General features: G+C 43.7%; 1 protein-coding gene across 1 annotated transcript in view; it reads left to right on the forward strand.

Annotated features, from left to right (window-relative positions):
• Positions 1-17,944, forward strand: part of LOC139479910 (A disintegrin and metalloproteinase with thrombospondin motifs 6-like) — a 36,407-nt gene that overhangs the window by 12,492 nt on the left and 5,971 nt on the right. Inside the window, exons 3-19 of the mRNA XM_071262829.1 lie at positions 1,473-1,623; positions 2,229-2,476; positions 3,048-3,131; positions 4,099-4,241; positions 5,450-5,493; positions 6,222-6,327; positions 6,821-6,967; positions 8,201-8,342; positions 9,422-9,529; positions 9,759-9,904; positions 10,037-10,100; positions 11,400-11,502; positions 12,327-12,460; positions 13,861-13,984; positions 15,766-15,846; positions 16,820-16,992; positions 17,255-17,393. Coding sequence (XP_071118930.1) covers positions 1,473-1,623; positions 2,229-2,476; positions 3,048-3,131; positions 4,099-4,241; positions 5,450-5,493; positions 6,222-6,327; positions 6,821-6,967; positions 8,201-8,342; positions 9,422-9,529; positions 9,759-9,904; positions 10,037-10,100; positions 11,400-11,502; positions 12,327-12,460; positions 13,861-13,984; positions 15,766-15,846; positions 16,820-16,992; positions 17,255-17,393 — 2,137 coding nt within the window. The remainder of the gene's footprint in view (positions 1-1,472; positions 1,624-2,228; positions 2,477-3,047; positions 3,132-4,098; positions 4,242-5,449; positions 5,494-6,221; positions 6,328-6,820; positions 6,968-8,200; positions 8,343-9,421; positions 9,530-9,758; positions 9,905-10,036; positions 10,101-11,399; positions 11,503-12,326; positions 12,461-13,860; positions 13,985-15,765; positions 15,847-16,819; positions 16,993-17,254; positions 17,394-17,944) is intronic.

The following is a 17,944-nucleotide window of genomic DNA, read 5'->3' on the forward strand; positions in this document are numbered from 1 at the left end:
CGTTGACAGGTGCGGTATAAATGTTGTCCAACACGTTTAAAGCATGTTGACAGGGGCGGTATAAATGTTGTCCAACACGTATACAACATGTTGTGTCGTTGACAGGGACGGTATAAATGTTGTCCAACACGTATAAAGCATATTGAGTCGTTGCCAGGGGCGGTATAAATGTTGTCCAACACGTATAAAGCATGTTGAGTCGTTGACAGGGACGGTATAAATGTTGTCCAACACGTATAAAGCATGTTGCCAGGGGCGGTATAAATGTTGTCCAACACGTATAAAGCACGTTGAGTCGTTGACAGGGACGGTATAAATGTTGTCCAACACGTATAAAGCACGTTGACAGGTGCGGTATAAATGTTGTCCAACACGTTTAAAGCATGTTGACAGGGGCGGTATAAATGTTGTCCAACACGTATAAAGCACGTTGAGTCGTTGACAGGGACGGTATAAATGTTGTCCAACACGTATAAAGCATGTTGCCAGGGGCGGTATAAATGTTGTCCAACACGTATAAAGCATGTTGAGTCGTTGACAGGGACGGTATAAATGTTGTCCAACACGTATAGACACGTTGACAGGTGCGGTATAAATGTTGTCCAACACGTTTAAAGCACGTTGACAGGGGCGGTATAAATGTCGTCCAACACGTATAAAGCACGTTAACAGGGGCGGTATAAATGTCGTCCAACACGTATACAACACGTTCACAGGGGCGGTATAAATGTTGTCCATCACGTATGCAGCACGTTGACAGGGGCGGTATAAATGTCGTCCAAGACGTATGCAGCACGTTGACAGGGGCGGTATAAATGTTGTCCATGCATACAACACACACAGCAGGGGAATTATGATGAAAGAAAGAGCTTTAAGCAGACGTTCTCTTGAGATTATAACATGCCCACATAAGTCATCTGGGAACATTGAAATGTAGTTTATATGGAGCAGGGTGTTACCGAGACTTACTTACATAACCAATATCAAAGGTCCCTACAGGAAATATGAGGGTCCTGTAAAGTTTGTTTGGTCTGTAAATAATCCTGTCTGGACCAGACGATCCAGTGATTGATATCATGAGCATCGATCCACGTAATTGGGACACGATGACATGCATCAACCAATATACATATATTACACATTAAAAAAAAATCAGATAGTATTTAACTATACTCATTTTTGATAATTAGATAATTAGGTCATATACAAGCTACGCACACACGAAAGCACAGTCTATATACCTATTACCCGGGGATTGTTCTAAGGTTTGCTGGAATATGCGCGTGCTTACACGCGGTTTGTGGTCTTAGTGAAATAAATAGTCAGTCCAGGGACGCAGACAATTACCTGACTTGATCCTTGACTTTCGGCCATTGGCTATCAGTGCATTACATTATGTATCATCTCTTGTTGACAATTAGAGACACAAATAAACAAGCAACTAACTACATGAACACCGTCCTGTGTTGCAGTACGGCTTCTTCTCTACGACCGACGACGACTACTTCGTTGAGCCTCTGTGGAACCACACCAACATCGTTGGAGTGGAGGGTTACCCGCACATCGTCTACACCCGTTCCTCCCTCAAACTGCGCGACGACGACTCCCACTGCGGCGTCAGCGGTAACAACATCACAACGTCCTCCGCATGACTTACATAAGGGACATGTAGGGCTTCTGTAAATACGGGATGGGTTGTTCATAACACTGAAAGGTTATTCATAAAACTACAAATTTGTTCACGTTTGAAGTAAATTTGATTGTGGGTAAGAACTGGAGTAACCAACTCGAAACTCGGAATTACGGTTTATTTTCCCCTCGGTAATTAATATAGATCTTTTCTCATGGCGATAGTTATTCTCATAATATTTCCGGGGGCCCGGGTGGCCCGGGTGGCCCAGTCGTCTAAGGCGCCGCGATTCGCTGTGCAGAGTTGTGTCCCTTGGGCGCGCCAGAAACTAAGATTTTGGGTTCGAATCCCGGTTCGCCCCGATTATGTTTCCAGGTTTCTCAGCACCATACCCTTGCTCGTGGGATTCACCGAAGAGGTAAACGTCTGAGACCTTCATCACTTCGGGCTTTCCTCCCACATTAAGCTGACACGCCGTGATTTAACTGGAATACTGTTAAAAGCGGCGTTAAACACAACTCACTCTCTCATAATATTCCCGACGAGATCGGTGGACAGCTAATACCATACGCCTCGTTTTATCGGGCTCTAATTCCAGACATTCAGGACAAGAAAATGAAATGGCTTCTCAACAAATCTCCTCGGATCTTCAATGAGGTTGTAAAACACAGAAGCTATGCCAGACACTGGCGTCATATTAAAAAAGAAAAGTTTCGGAAGGGTCGCCATAAACGTTCAACCAGCACCGACCGTGACGTAGAGACAGTCGTCGTAGTCGACAAGCGCATGGTCAACTACCACGGTCAGCACGAGATAGAGAGATACGTCCTGACAATCATGAACATTGTAAGTATATTGACGGTGATATAAATAAACGTCCCGACAATCATGAACATTGTAAGTATATTGACGGTGAAACAGAGAGAAGCGTCCTGACAATCATGAACATTGTAAGTATATTGACGGTGAAACAGAGAGATGCGTCCTGACAATCATGAACATTGTAAGTATATTGAAGGTGATATAAATAAACGTCCTGACAATCATGAACATTGTAAGTATATTGACGGTGAAACAGAGAGATGCGTCCTGACAATCATGAACATTGTAACTATATTGACAGTGAAACAGAGAGATGCGTCCTGACAATCATGAACATTGTAACTATATTGACGGTGAAACAGAGAGATGCGTCCTGACAATCATGAACATTGTAACTATATTGACAGTGAAACAGAGAGATACGTCCTGACAATCATGAACATTGTAAGTATATTGACAGTGAAACAGCGAGATACAGGAGCGTGCACCCTGTCGCTTCACGTGTAGTTGAATGTTTCCTAATCCAAGTGTTTCCTGCCCCAGTAGCACAATGTTTCCTAAGCAATATAGACTCTGTTTTGTTTCTTGAGGTCAGGTGGCCAAACTCTTCCATGATCCGAGCATCGGCAACAGCGTGAACATCATCATCACTCGCCTCGTGCTGCTCACAGAGGACCAGGTAGGACAGAGGACGGTCCTCGTTGTGAAGCGGCGACACTCACATTACAGCTTAGTTAACATATCTGCCACTTATATTTTTATACATTTATAAATATATTTAAGATATAAACATGAACTGCTATTACACCACAAGAACAATTACTCCACTCGTACATATATTCACACGGACAGGACATATCTATATATCTTGTTCTGAATTCAACAGACAAGTACCACGACGTGGTGGGAATCACATAATCAACGAAGCGTCTGTAAAATGCAAAAATCTCCTTGCAAATGTGATCTGATCTTACATTGCCGTTATTGAGTTGATTTGGGTGATTACCGGCTTTGTTGTATACAAATAGTGTTGGCACTCAGTTCGGCATTCAGACTAGTAGACTTTTAAAATCCTCAGTTCCACATTGATATTAGCCTCTGAACTTGTATGGCGTTAAGATCAGAACACACATCGATCTATTGTCCTCAGTTCGGCTCGGAGAGAAGCTGTTAAAAGACATCTGGTTACGTCATTCTATTGTTTGAACGCTCCATTATTTTTCAGGAATGGAGAGTTGCTTGTCAACTGTACATTATCTTGAAGCAGCATTTGAATTTTTCAGATATTTTCAACTGCAGAATATTTTGTCAAAGTGTAAAAGTAGGGATGAGTTTTAAGTAGGGGAATATCCTCGTAACTCTCCATTCCTTAAAAATAATGGGCCTAGGCCCCTGCATCATTATTTTTAAGGGATGGAGAGTTACTCGGACATTCCCCTCTACATATCGTCCTCAGTTCGGCATTCAGGGGGAACGCCGAGTGACTTCAGTTTGATATATTGTCCTTAGTTCGACATTGAGGGTAGAACGAAGACAGACTTCAGTTAGATATATTGTCTTCAGTTCGGCATTTAGGGGGAATGCCAACAGACTTCAGTTGGAGATATTCTCATTTCGGCATTGAGACGCTGATGATGTTGTCGTAGCAGGGGCTGGAGATCAACCACCACGCCGACAAGTCGCTGGACAGCTTCTGTAAGTGGCAGCGTGAGATCAACGTCAACCTCAACTACACCGCTGACGACGGCACCGGGATAGCACACCATGACAATGCCGTGCTTATAACCAGGTGAGAACAAAGATGTATCACTCTGTCCAGTAAAGTCTGACTGTCATGCTAGTGGAACAGACACATGTAGAAACGATGTTGACTTCAGGGAAGTGCCAGTTATCTCCCTAACCATTGCCAGGATCCGATAATCATGGGTTCGACATCCCGATTTTTCGTTATTATGACCCACCAAAGTGGTAAATGAATACTACCTTCATCAAATCAGGCTGTGCGCCCATATAATGTAGCCACGTCGTGACATAACTGAAATATTAATCAATGCTGCGTACAAATCCAGCACACTCACCCCTAGGGTACCAAGAAGCGTCACGTAAGGGCCCTGAGACGTTAAACAGCGAAACCTGCAGACACTGTAGGATCTCAAACAGCATAGTCGAGTTTACAAAGAGATACGCAGATACTTAGTGTCTAGCTGGGAAATACATTTAAACTTATTTCTTCTAGCAACGAAATACATTTAATCTTTGTTCTACTAGTATAGCTCGGAAATACACTTAACCTTTGTTCTACTATCTGGGAAATACATTTAATATTTGTTCTACGAGCTGGGACATAATTTAATCTTATTTCTTCTAGCATCGACTTAATCTTTGTTCTACTAGCTGGGAAATGCATTTAATCTTTGTTCTACTAGCTGGGAAATATATTTCACCTTGTTCTACTAGCTGGGAAATACAATTAATCTTTGTTCTACTAGCTGGGAAATACATTTAATCTTTGTTCTACTAGCTGGGAAATACATCTAATCTTTGTTCTACTACCTAGGAAATCCTTTTAATCTTTGTTCTACTAGCTGGGAAATACATTTAATCTTTGTTCTACTAGCTGGGAAATACATTTAATCTTTGTTCTACTAGCTGGGAAATACATTTAATCTTTGTTCTACTAGCTGGGAAATACATTTAATCTTTGTTCTACTAGCTGGGAAATACATTTAATCTTTGTTCTACCAGCTGGGAAATACATTTAATCTTTGTTCTACTAGCTGGGAAATACATTTAGATCTCCTAGCTCTCATTACTGTGATATACATACATTCCTGGCGTAGGAAGGATCTGGTCTGAAGTAGTTAGAGGGCACAGACCGGTACTGTGTATGACACACATCTCTGAAGCCCCCCGTCGTGGTAACATTTTTGACATAACTGGAAGGGGGCTAATTTGAGCGGCGTACAACCCAACTCACTCACACAAATTCTATTTCAGGTTCGACATCTGTACCTACAAGAACAAGCCATGTGGGACACTAGGTGGGTCGAAATTCAAACATCGGAAATATAATATTTCACAATGGAATGAAAATAGATGTTTATGTTTTCTATCACGTTTTGATATCCATCAGTTACATATTTACAGACAAAACAACTGAAGGCAGAACACTACACGAAAAAGTAGTATTTCCTTTAGAAAATCAGTCCGCTTATAACTGAAGGTTAAACTACAAACCCCGATGTCATGCCGACTAGGATGTCCACCGTCAGTCTAACGATACGTTCTACTGTCTAATCACCACTGTGGTTGAAGCTAGACTCCTTTAAAGATCAACCAATATGCTTATATAACACAAACATTCAGGAAAGAACGTGCATTTTAATGTTCTTTCCACGAAGCTGAATGCGTTTGGGACAGTTCACTTCCTGAAAATACATATATAAACAAACAGTCGCTGAAAGTTATCCTTAACGTGCTTCACATATAAATCACGTGTACTGTAAAAGTCAATATGCGAAGTAAATGACATTGTTCTTGTACTTGAACTACACAACCGACAATCCATTAACAGTTCTTCAGTCCATATAACCTATTTGTAGGAGGTAGGGTTGTCACCTAATTATGATTCGAAGTGTAATATTGCATAGAATGTGGAAAGTGACATGGTCTTGTCGTCATGTGTGACTTAGGCACCTGTAAAACAGTTGAGGATAACACCAGGAGCATTTCAACGTTCTATTTTTACTCTGCCTCCTGGCACGTGCAGGTCTGGCACCGGTGGCGGGGATGTGCGAGGACGACAGGAGCTGCAGCATCAACGAGGACATCGGTCTCGCCTCCGCCTTCACCATCGCACACGAGATCGGTCACAAGTGAGTTTGGTGCTTCCGGTATGTTGTGGTTGTCTAGCGGTGAAGAGTTGAGTCCCTTGGACGAACAAGGATTCTAGGATAGTGGTTTCGAATCCTAGATTCGACCTGATAATGATGTTTGGTTTGTCAACGTCCTACCCCTGCTCGTGGGTTTCACCTATGTAGTGAACGTCCAAAACCTACATCAATTCGGGCTTTGAATTATAGGAAAGACTAGTGTAACAATGCCATAGTTTGTTGCTACAGTTTCGGCATGTTGTGTAGTAGTGGTTAGAGCCATGTTATAACGCCGTGGTTTGTTCTACAGTTTCGGCATGTTGTATAGTGGTGGTTAGAGCCATGTTATAATGCCGTGGTTTGTTGCTACAGTTTCGGCATGTTGTATAGTGGTTGTTAGAGCAGTGTTATAACGCCGTGGTTTGTTGAGACAGTTCCTGCATGTTGTATAGTGGTGGTTAGAGCCATGTTGTAACGGATTGGTTTGTTGCGACAGTTTCGGCATGCACCACGACGGCGCAGGCAACCCTTGCGGCACCCCCGGGCACGAACCCGCCCGCATCATGGCCGCCCAGCTCACCAAGGACACCGTGCCGTTCCTGTGGTCGAGTTGCAGTCGAGAATACATCACCAGTTTCCTCGAGTAAGTCACACAACACATGACCCACAGTCGATAATACATCACCAGTTTCCTCGAGTAAGTCACACAACACATGACCCACAGTCGAGAATACATCACCAGTTTCCTCGAGTAAGTCACAGAACACATGACCCACAGTCGAGAATACATCACCAGTTTCCTCGAGTAAGTCACACAACACATGACCCACAGTCGAGAATACATCACCAGTTTCCTCAAGTAAGTCACACAACAAATGAACTTGGACACCAGATGGCCCACAGTCCAATAGATAGATATACTGCCCGTGAGTTGTACCGACGTGTTGCCAAAATATGAGTTGCCCCTTGACGGTTCGTCTTGGGTAGCATCACTCTCTGTCAGTAGACTTTACCTGTTACGTCAGTTCAGCAAGCATCATGTATCTAGGTCAAGCAGACAGATACGTGTTGAGTTATGTCAACTTTAGGCACCGAAGTCTTTCAGTCCTACTTGATATTTAGAGTTTCGGTACTGGAAGTCCTTCAGTCCTACTTGATATTTAGAGTTTCGGTACTGGAAGTCCTTCAGTCCTACTTGATTTGTCGAGTTTAGGCACCGAAGTCTTTCAGTCCTACTTGATATTTAGAGTTTCGGTACTGGAAGTCCTTCAGTCCTACTTGATTTTTCGAGTTTAGGCACCGAAGTCTTTCAGTCCTACTTGATATTTAGAGTTTTGGTACCGGAAGACTTTCAGTCCTACTTAATATGTTGAGTTTCGGTACCAGTAGTCTTTCAGTCCTACTTGATAAGTTGCGTTTCGGTGCTGGAAGTCTTTCGGTCCTACTTAATATGTCGAGTTTCAGTACCGGAAGTCTTTCAGTTTATCTTGATATGTTGAGTTTCAGTACCGGAAGTCTTTCAGTCCTACTTAATATGTTGAGTATCAGTACCGGAAGTCTTTCAGTCCTACTTAATATGTCGAGTTTCGGTACTGGAAGTCTTTCAGTCCTACTTAATATGTCGAGTTTCTGTACCGGAAGTCTTTCGGTCCTACTTAATATGTCGAGTTTCTGTACCGGAAGTCTTTCGGTCCTACTTAATATGTCGAGTTTCAGTACCGGAAGTCTTTCGGTCCTACTTAATATGTCGAGTTTCTGTACCGGAAGTCTTTCGGTCCTACTTAATATGTCGAGTTTCAGTACCGGAAGTCTTTCACTCCTAATTAATATGTAGATATGTGTGCCCATGGCATGAAATTTGACTGTTATATTGCAGCTCAGGACAAGCTCAATGTCTGGTGAACAAGCCAATCAAGCGGGAGTTCGTGTTCCCCCGTGAGCTGCCCGGGGAGACAATCGGAGCACATCGGCAGTGTAAGCTGCAGTTCGGAGCTCACGCCAATGCTTGCAAGATCCGGGTGAGCAATGGTCACACTTGCTGCAAGGAGGTGTCACGTGATGGTTGAGTGTCTTGGGTCTTAATGCCGCTTTAAACAGTGTTGAGGTAACATGGAAGGACAAGATGACCTGGTCTACTTTGGTGCCACCCACGTGCACGGGCATGGTTCAAAGTTCACAATTGGGGGAAATCTGGGATTCGAACTCATTACAAGCGGATCCTGGTAGATAAGCTAATTGTGCTCTGTAACAAATGGTATGATGATAGCCTGATGGTTTGATGCAATGTTAGGAGCTAGGTATTGGCGCCTCCCGCTGTGAGTCTCCTGTGGACTTATTCGCGTCAACGTCTACTCCCTCTCTCCTTTCACTTCAAGACAGGAGCCACTGATTACATAAGTCTTCATGATTGATAGTTACACCTTCTTGTAAATACCATCAGCAACGACAAATACATTATATTCGAGCAAATCTGTGACCTTTATACCCCTGTGACATTCATACATCTATGACCAATATTCAAACGTGACCTTTATTTCTAAGCTGCCTTAGTGTCTCTATGACCTTCATATAACCGTGACCTTTATTCCTAAATGACCTTCATACCTCTGCTACAGCTTGTGCTTGACCTTTTATACCCATGTGACTATCTCCGTGACGGTTATTCCTCTGTGATCCGTTATCTCTGCTACAGCTGGTGTATGACCCACTTTATCTCTGCTACAGTTGGTGTACGGCACATTTATTTCTGCTACAGCCGGTGTATGACCCACTTATCTCTGCTACACCTGGTGTATGACCCCATATTTCTCAGCTACATCTGATGTATGACCCATTTATCTCTGCTACAGCTGGTGTATAACCCATTTATCTCTGCAACAATTGGTGTATGACCCATTTATCTCTGCCACAGCTAGTGTATAACCCATTTATCTCAGCTACATCTGATGTATGACCCATTTATCTCTGCTACAGCTAGTGTATAACCCATTTATCTCAGCTACATCTGATGTATGACCCATTTATCTCTGCTATAGCTGGTGTATAACCCATTTTTCTCTGCTACGGTTGGTGAATCTCCCGTTTATCTCTGCTACAGCTGGTGTGTGGAGAGCTGTGGTGTACGGACATCAAGGGTCAGTGTGTGACCAACAGCATCCCGGCGGCGGAGGGCACGGCGTGCCTCCTCTCCCACAAGAAGACAGGGGTAAGGCCACGCCCACTCACTGAGCACACCTGTAAACTCGCATCCTGCTAGGTGTGACATATGAAGAAATCTGAATGTAGTTAATAATATATACTTTACGAAAACACATTATCAATCAGGTATTAACGCTTGAGTTGGTGAGAGGTTATAATGCAATGAGCCAACTGCACCAGTCCATCACTACTTGCAATGTTTGTAATGTCGATGGCATTTGTGTCGTTCACAACAGCGCTGCTACAGAGGACGCTGCCAGAGCACTAACTACAAACCTAAACCCGTGAACGGAGGATGGGGGGCGTGGTCGAACTGGGGGGAGTGTTCAAGGACCTGTGGGGGCGGAGTCAACTCCAGTCAGAGGGAGTGCAACACCCCAGCGTGAGTTGCCACTCTTTATGTCCATCAGATGCGTATAAATTATTTGAAAAACAGTTCAGGATAACAAATTATGCAGTCCATTAATATTCCTATCTGTATCATCTCATTTTTGAGGTAGCTTATATGTTTCAGGCCGAAGCATGGTGGAAAGTACTGTCTGGGGAAGAGGAAGAAGTATATGTCCTGTAACACCCAGGTAAGGAAGAAGTATATGTTGTGTAACATCCACGTAAGGAAGAAGTATATGTCCTGGAACACCCAGGTAAGGAAGAAGTATATGTCCTGGAACACCCAGGTAAGGAAGAAGTATATGTTGTGTAACATCCACGTAAGGAAGAAGTATATGCCCTGTAACACCCAGGTAAGGAAGAAGTATATGTAGTGTAACATCCATGTAAGGAAGAAGTATATGTCCCATAACAACCAGGTAAGGAAGAAGTATATGTCCTGTAACACCCAGGTAAGGAAGAAGTATATGTTGTGTAACACCCAGGTAAGGAAGAAGTATATGCCCTGTAACACCCAGGTGAGGAAGAAGTATATGTAGTGTAACATCCACGTAAGGAAGAAGTATATGTCCTGTAACACCCAGGTAAGGAAGAAGTATATGTAGTGTAACATCCATGTAAGGAAGAAGTATATGTTGTGTAACATCCACGCAAGGAAGAAGTATATGCCCTGTAACACCCAGGTAAGGAAGAAGTATATGTTGTGTAACATCCACGTAAGGAAGAAGTATATGTCCTATAACACCCAGGTAAGGGAGAAGTATATGTTGTGCAACATCCACGTAAGGAAGAAGTATATGCCCTGTAACACCCAGGTAAGGAAGAAGTATATGTTGTGTAACGTCCACGTAGAGTAGAAGGATTTGTCCTGTAACACCCAGTTAGGAAGAAGTATATGTCCGCACACAGCTTGTGTCACGGTAGACTATCTTCATAATGCTAACATCAACGTCTTGCCCTGGGCGTCGAGGTCTCCAAATCTCAACCCAATCGAACACCTCTGGGATTAACCCGATCGACGTTACGTCAACGTCGGAGCACGCCGCAGACACTCCCACAACTGGCCAAAGCGTTACAAGCAGAATAGCGCAGAATTCCGCAGGAAAGAATTCGTACACTTATCCAGTCAGTGCCGAGGAGATGCAGAGCCGTGATTGCTGCCCGGGGCGATCACACGAAATACTGAGTTCAGCGCAACCTGGTGGCCTTCTGTGACATGACAATGAACAGTTTTCAATACCTTTGTATAACGATAACATGCGACTATCGAGATACAAAATTTCATATTTGTGTTAATGATATTAAATTAAATATATCGACTTGATTAGGTACAATAAATTTACGATAAATTTACTTGTGCGTTCTTTAAAGAGTGTATGTCCTGTAACACCCAGGTGAGAAAATGTTAATGTCATGCATCACCTCTGTATTCTGTTTATGTCTGTCTGCCTCTGTTCACTGGCTGTACTTGTCCACTCTCCCTACAGCCCTGCCCGACTAACGTCACGGACTTCAGGGAGGTGCAGTGCGCCAGCTTCAACGCCGTGGAGTTCCGGGGACGCCATTACGACTGGAAGCCGTATACAGGAGGTGAATAGAGCCCCAGGTTGCCCTTGGCCAGTCCCCTTCACAGGCTCGTCTCCCTGCAACTAAAGTTGCTTGTTTATAGTTGACAGTCCCACTCTTCATGTGCAGCCTTATCTTCGTATAAGTTTCAGTTTTTATTCGATTTGCGATAATAAACCATCTTCCCGAGGAGGGGGCGTTAACGGACTTTAAAAGTCCAGTTTCCACCCTTGACGAACTAAGCTGGAATTTCTGGGCCAGATCGTAGTGCAATCAGTGATCATTACGAATTATGTCCCTTCTATATCCACGCTATTAACCAATCAGATTCCACTTCTCATATCACTTGCATTTGCTTCAAACAAACTAGCGGTGTCCAGTCGGGACGTTCTAATCGATAATCAAGATCAACATTGTAATAAAACGGGTCTTACTTCGCAAAGTGCATCAAATCACGTGAGCACCTTTATTCAAAACATATAAAGAATTGGAAAATATCTGTTGACGCCGAGTTGGCGGTACACATGCTTTGCAAAGCCCGCGATCGACCGAAATCTGCACGGCATTTTGCAAACAGCATGTCGATTACGTTATGCGATTTTGATTGGACAATGCAAAGACTCGTTAGTCCAGTGAAAACATAACTCCAGGATGCCAGCCTAATTCGGCAAGGGTGGAAACTGGACTTTTATAGTCAGTTAACTCACTTGCCTCGGGAAGATGATACTAGACGAACACAGAGTTTTCTATCAGCCTAGTGTTATTTTATCAGCTGTATATTATGTGATTTCACATATCTATGTGTTTGACACCTGCATGTGTTTGTTGAGAGAGTTGTCTGCTCTTAGTGCAGGTGAAACCCTGCGCTCTGATCTGTATGGCGGAAGGTTACAACTTTTACACGGAACGATCTTCAAAGGTCATCGATGGCACAAAGTGTAGTTCGGACACACTCGACGTTTGCATTGATGGAGAGTGTCACGTGAGTGGACCATTTTTGTGAGCATTTATAGTGGACGTTTGTAGAAATATTTTTCTGTATCACAATCTTACATTTTTCGACTTTATGAAAAGTAAAGTCCGATGCTCTAGCGAGAAGTGCGAGAAGTGCTGGATTATGTATTAAAAGTATTCTGAACGTCATTTCCTACACAATACTTGAATGTTCTGATATATCCTCACGTAATCGGGTTTCGGTCACAGAAGAAACATGACCGCGTCCTTCAAGGAACGAATAGATATAGAATCAGCAGGCACAACAATATTGTAAAAATGTCGTGCTTCAACGTTGAAATGACATTAATTCTGGTTGGGTTTGGAAGTTGAAATGTCGACGTTGAATGTACATCAGTTATCAATGTTGAACAAATCTTGAATTTTAGTTGTATATGAAAATGCTTTGCATTGATGCCTTCAGTTATACAGCACTATATAATCAGATCATTTTCGCTTCTATAAATATATTGATACCAACTATAAATTTACAACATCGCTTTTATACAAATTCGTTAAACTAATGTTTTTTTGAAATGTTGAGTTTTTGAATATTTTTCATGGTTGAATCAGTCGGATTTCAACATATTTTCAATATAGAAAGGGCAATGTTGAAACAAACCTCAGATCAAGCACATTTGGAACAATGTCATGTGCTGACAGCTTAAATGAGTTTTTTCTATGTCATTTGTTCAGATCTAAAGAATTATTCCCGTAGACAATACTATACTGCGGACACCCGGTGTTCGTGAAGCTGTAATATCAATGTGCGGACACCCGGTGTTCGTGAGACCGCAATGCCAATTTTCGGACACCCGGTGTTCGTGAGACTACAATGCCAATGTGCAGACACCCGGTGTTCATGAAGCTGTAATATCAATGTGCGGACACCCGGTGTTCGTGAGGCTGCAATGCCAGTATGTGGACACCCGGTGTTCGTGAAGCCGTAATATCAATGCACGGACACCCGGTGTTCGTGGTGCTGCAATGTCACTGTGCGGACACCAGGTGTTCGTGAGGCTACAATGTCACTGTGCGGACACCCGGTGTACGTGGGTCTGCAATGTCACTGTGCGGACACCCGGTGTTCGTGAGGTTGCAATGCCAATGTGCGGACACCCGTGTTCGTGAGGCTGCAATGTCACTGTGCGGACTCACGGTGTTCGTGGGGCTGCAATGTCACTGTGCGGACACCCGGTGCTCGTGAGGTTGCAATTCCAATGTGCGGACACCCGGTGTTCGTGAAGCTACAATGCCAGTGTGCGGACACCCGACGTTCGTGAGGTTGCAATGTCACTGTGCGGACACCCGGTGTTCGTGAAGCTACAATGCCACTGTGCGGACACCCGGTGTTCGTGAAGCTGTAATTCGACTTTGTTGGTGTTGCAGACGGTGGGGTGTAACGGAATATTGGGGTCCCCTGTCAGGGAGGACAACTGCAGGGTGTGCGGCGGGAACGGCAGCACGTGCATCACCATCTCCGGCGTCTTCACCAGACCCCTGCCCAAAGGAGGTAAGTTGTCGCCATAACGACATACAGTCTTGTTTGTTTCTGTTGTATGGCGATGCTAAGAAGGTGTTCGTTGCTGTTGTATGGAAATACTAAGAAGGTGTTTGTTGCTGTTGTATGGAAATGCTAAGGATGTGTTTGTTGCTGTTGTATGGAGATGCTAATGTGTTTGTTGCTGTTGTATGGAGATGCTAAGAATGTGTTTGTTGCTGTTGTATGGAGATGCTAAGAATGTGTTTGTTGCTGTTGTATGGAGATACTAAGAAGGTGTTTGTTGCAGTTGTATAGGGGTGCTAAGAAGGTGTTTGTTGCTGTTGTATAGGGATGCTAAGAATGTGTTTGTTGCTGTTGTATGGAAATGCTAAGGATGTGTTTGTTGCTGTTGTATGGAGATACTAATGTGTTTGTTGCTGTTGTATGGAGATGCTAAGAATGTGTTTGTTGCTGTTGTATGGAGATGCTAAGAATGTGTTTGTTGCTGTTGTATGGAGATACTAAGAAGGTGTTTGTTGCTGTTGTATAGGGGTGCTAAGAAGGTGTTTGTTGCTGTTGTATAGGGATGCTAAGAAGGTGTTTGTTGCTGTTGTATGGAGATGCTAAGAATGTGTTTGTTGCTGTTGTATGGAGATACTAAGGTGTTTGTTGCTGTTGTATGGAGATGCTAATGTGTTTGTTGCTGTTGTATAGGGATGCTAAGAATGTGTTTGTTGCTGTTGTATGGAGATGCTAATGTGTTTGTTGCTGTTGTATGGAGATACTAAGGTGTTTGTTGCTGTTGTATGGAGATGCTAAGAATGTATTTGTTGCTGTTGTATGGAGATGCTAAGAAGGTGTTTGTTGCTGTTGTATAGGGATGCTAAGAAGGTGTTTGTTGCTGTTGTATAGGGATGCTAAGAAGGTGTTTGTTGCTGTTGTATGGAGATACTAAGAAGGTGTTTGTTGCTGTTGTATAGGGATGCTAAGAAGGTGTTTGTTGCTGTTGTATGGAGATGCTAAGAATGTGTTTGTTGCTGTTGTATGGAGATACTAAGAAGGTGTTTGTTGCTGTTGTATGGAGATGCTAAGAAGGTGTTTGTTGCTGTTGTATGGAGATGCTAAGAATGTGTTTGTTGCTGTTGTATGGAGATACTAAGGTGTTTGTTGCTGTTGTATGGAGATGCTAAGAAGGTGTTTGTTGCTGTTGTATGGAGATGCTTATGTGTTTGTTGCTGTTGTATGGAGATACTAAGAAGGTGTTTGTTGCTGTTGTATAGGGATGCTAAGAATGTGTTTGTTGCTGTTGTATGGAGATACTAAGAAGGTGTTTGTTGCTGTTGTATAGGGATGCTAAGAAGGTGTTTGTTGCTGTTGTATGGAGATGCTAAGAATGTGTTTTGTTGCTGTTGTATGGAGATACTAAGAAGGTGTTTGTTGCTGTTGTATAGGGATGCTACGAAGGTGTTTGTTGCTGTTGTATGGAGATGCTAAGAATGTGTTTGTTGCTGTTGTATGGAGATGCTAAGAATGTGTTTGTTGGTCTTGTATGGAGATGCTAATGTGTTTGTTGCTGTTGTATGGAGATACTAAGGTGTTTGTTGCTGTTGTATGGAGATGCTAAGAATGTGTTTGTTGCTCTTGTATGGAGATGCTTAGAAGGGGTTTGTTGCTGTTGTAAGGAGATGCTTATGTGTTTGTTGCTGTTGTATGGAAATGCTAATGTGTTTGTTGCTGTTGTATGGAAATGCTAATGTGTTTGTTGTTGCTGTAAGGAGATGCTAAGAACCTGTTTATTTCTGTTGTACCAGCCTACCAGGAAGTGGTTACCATTCCACAAGGAGCAGTCCATGTTCGAGTGAGGGAGACACGACAGTCCAAGAACTATTTGGGTGAGTCAAATAAAACTGACACACAGTTTTGAGAGTTAATCCTGAAGCCATGGCTGATCGAGTGTCTGCATGATTGACGTGTAACCAACACGCCGCATAACTCAAGGTAAAATATATACAGATATCGGGGTTCGGTGTACTTTCTAAATAACAAACATAAATATCACATTTAATTGCCCTTGAGTAACACACAGCAGTCATGTGCAAGCAGTTGTACATTTGGTGAGGCTGCAGCCTAAACCACTCCAGACATGTGTACACTGTGACCACGCTGTCACGGGAGAAGAAATTGGCCATGTGTTCTGTTTGGAAACTAACTCTTTGGAAGACGTATTTCTGTTTTGGCGAACTGTTTGCTAAAGTGTAAGGCGGCCGTTCGTAAGGCAAGGGGTTTCGGCTCCAAAGAGGAAGTAACTGGTCAACAATGGAGCTTCCGTATACATCTCTTGGGATGGGATTCTTAAGCCACCTTGCTACAGGGAGCACGGTATAGGGCGCAGCTGCTCGGCTTAACATCCGCTTGCCATGTCCATGATCTATGTCCATGATCTATGTCCATGATCTGTGTCCATGATATATGTCCATGATCTGTGTCCATGATCTGTGTCCATGATCTGTGTCCATGATATATGTCCATGATCTATGTCCATGATCTATGTCCATGATCTGTGTCCATGATCTGTGTCCATGATCTGTGTCCATGATATGTGTCCATGATCTGTGTCCATGATCTGTGTCCATGATCTGTGTCCATGATCTGTGTCCATGATCTATGTCCATGATCTGTGTCCATAATCTATGTCCATGATCTATGTCCATGATCTGTGTCCATGATCTATGTCCATGATCTAGGCTCGTGTTTCCGGGCAAGGAATGGGAAACATTCAAGAGCGGTGCGCCTTTAGACAGTGAAACGTTACATGCCGCCATTGAGGTGCGATAAACTGGACGTCGAAAATCACTTTCTCTTCAGCCATGAAGAACATGAAGGACAAGTACCACATCAACGGCGACTGGATCATCGACTGGCCGAGAAAGTTTCTGATCGCCGGGACGGTGTTCCACTATGAGCGTCCGGAGAGGAGCGAGGAGGGGTTGGAGTCGTTGTGGGCGCTGGGGCCGACCAGCGAGGATCTCGTCATCATGGTGGGTGCAGGGTCCATAGTCCGTGGAAGTCGTGCTGGAACATCAGAGTCTTGATAGAGCGTTAGACCCTAGCATAACAGTCGTGTTAGAACCTTGGTGTCGTGTTAGAACCTTGGTGTCGTGTTAGAGCCGTGAAGTCGTGTTGAAAACTTAAGGCCATGTTAGGTAGATGTGAGGTGCTGAATGATTGTGAATAAAGGAAAGTACATATCTGTGCAATATGTCAGGTCGTATTTCATCTTTACCGGTGCTGTTGTTACAGATGCTGCTGCAGGAAGACAACTTGGGTCTAGAGTATGAATACAACGTCCCCGTTAACACCAGCCACAGCAGCCACGACATCTCCCTCTACACCTGGCACCACTCCCCCTGGACCACCTGCTCCAGGACATGCGCCAGAGGTTAGAACAGCGTCACATCTGCCACACGCGAGTAGCACCACATCCGGCCATGTCTGGACGCACCTGAGAAACACCACATCTGAGAAAACACCACATCTGAGTAATACCACACACAAGTAACACCACACCTGTGTAACACCAGGTCCGAGTAACACCAGATCTGAGTAACAACACACCTGAGTCACACCATACCTGAGTAACACCATACCTGAGTAACACCATACCTGAGTAAAAGCATATCTGAGTCACACCATACCTGAGTAACACCACACCTGAGTCACACCATACCTGAGTAACACCACACCTGAGTCACACCATACCTGAGTCACACCATACCTGAGTAACACCACACCTGAGTCACACCACACCTGAGTCACACCATACCTGAGTCACACCATACCTGAGTAACACCGGATTTGAGTAACACCAGGTCGGAGTAACACCGGGTCGGAGTAACACCATACCTGAGTAACACCATATCTGAGTCAAACCATACCTGAGTAACACCACACCTGAGTCACACCATACCTGAGTCACACCATACCTGAGTA

The sequence above is a fragment of the Haliotis cracherodii genome, unplaced genomic scaffold (assembly GCF_022045235.1).
Source record: "Haliotis cracherodii isolate W230 unplaced genomic scaffold, xgHalCrac1.p SCAF_4, whole genome shotgun sequence".
Taxonomy (NCBI): Eukaryota; Metazoa; Mollusca; class Gastropoda; order Lepetellida; family Haliotidae; genus Haliotis; species Haliotis cracherodii.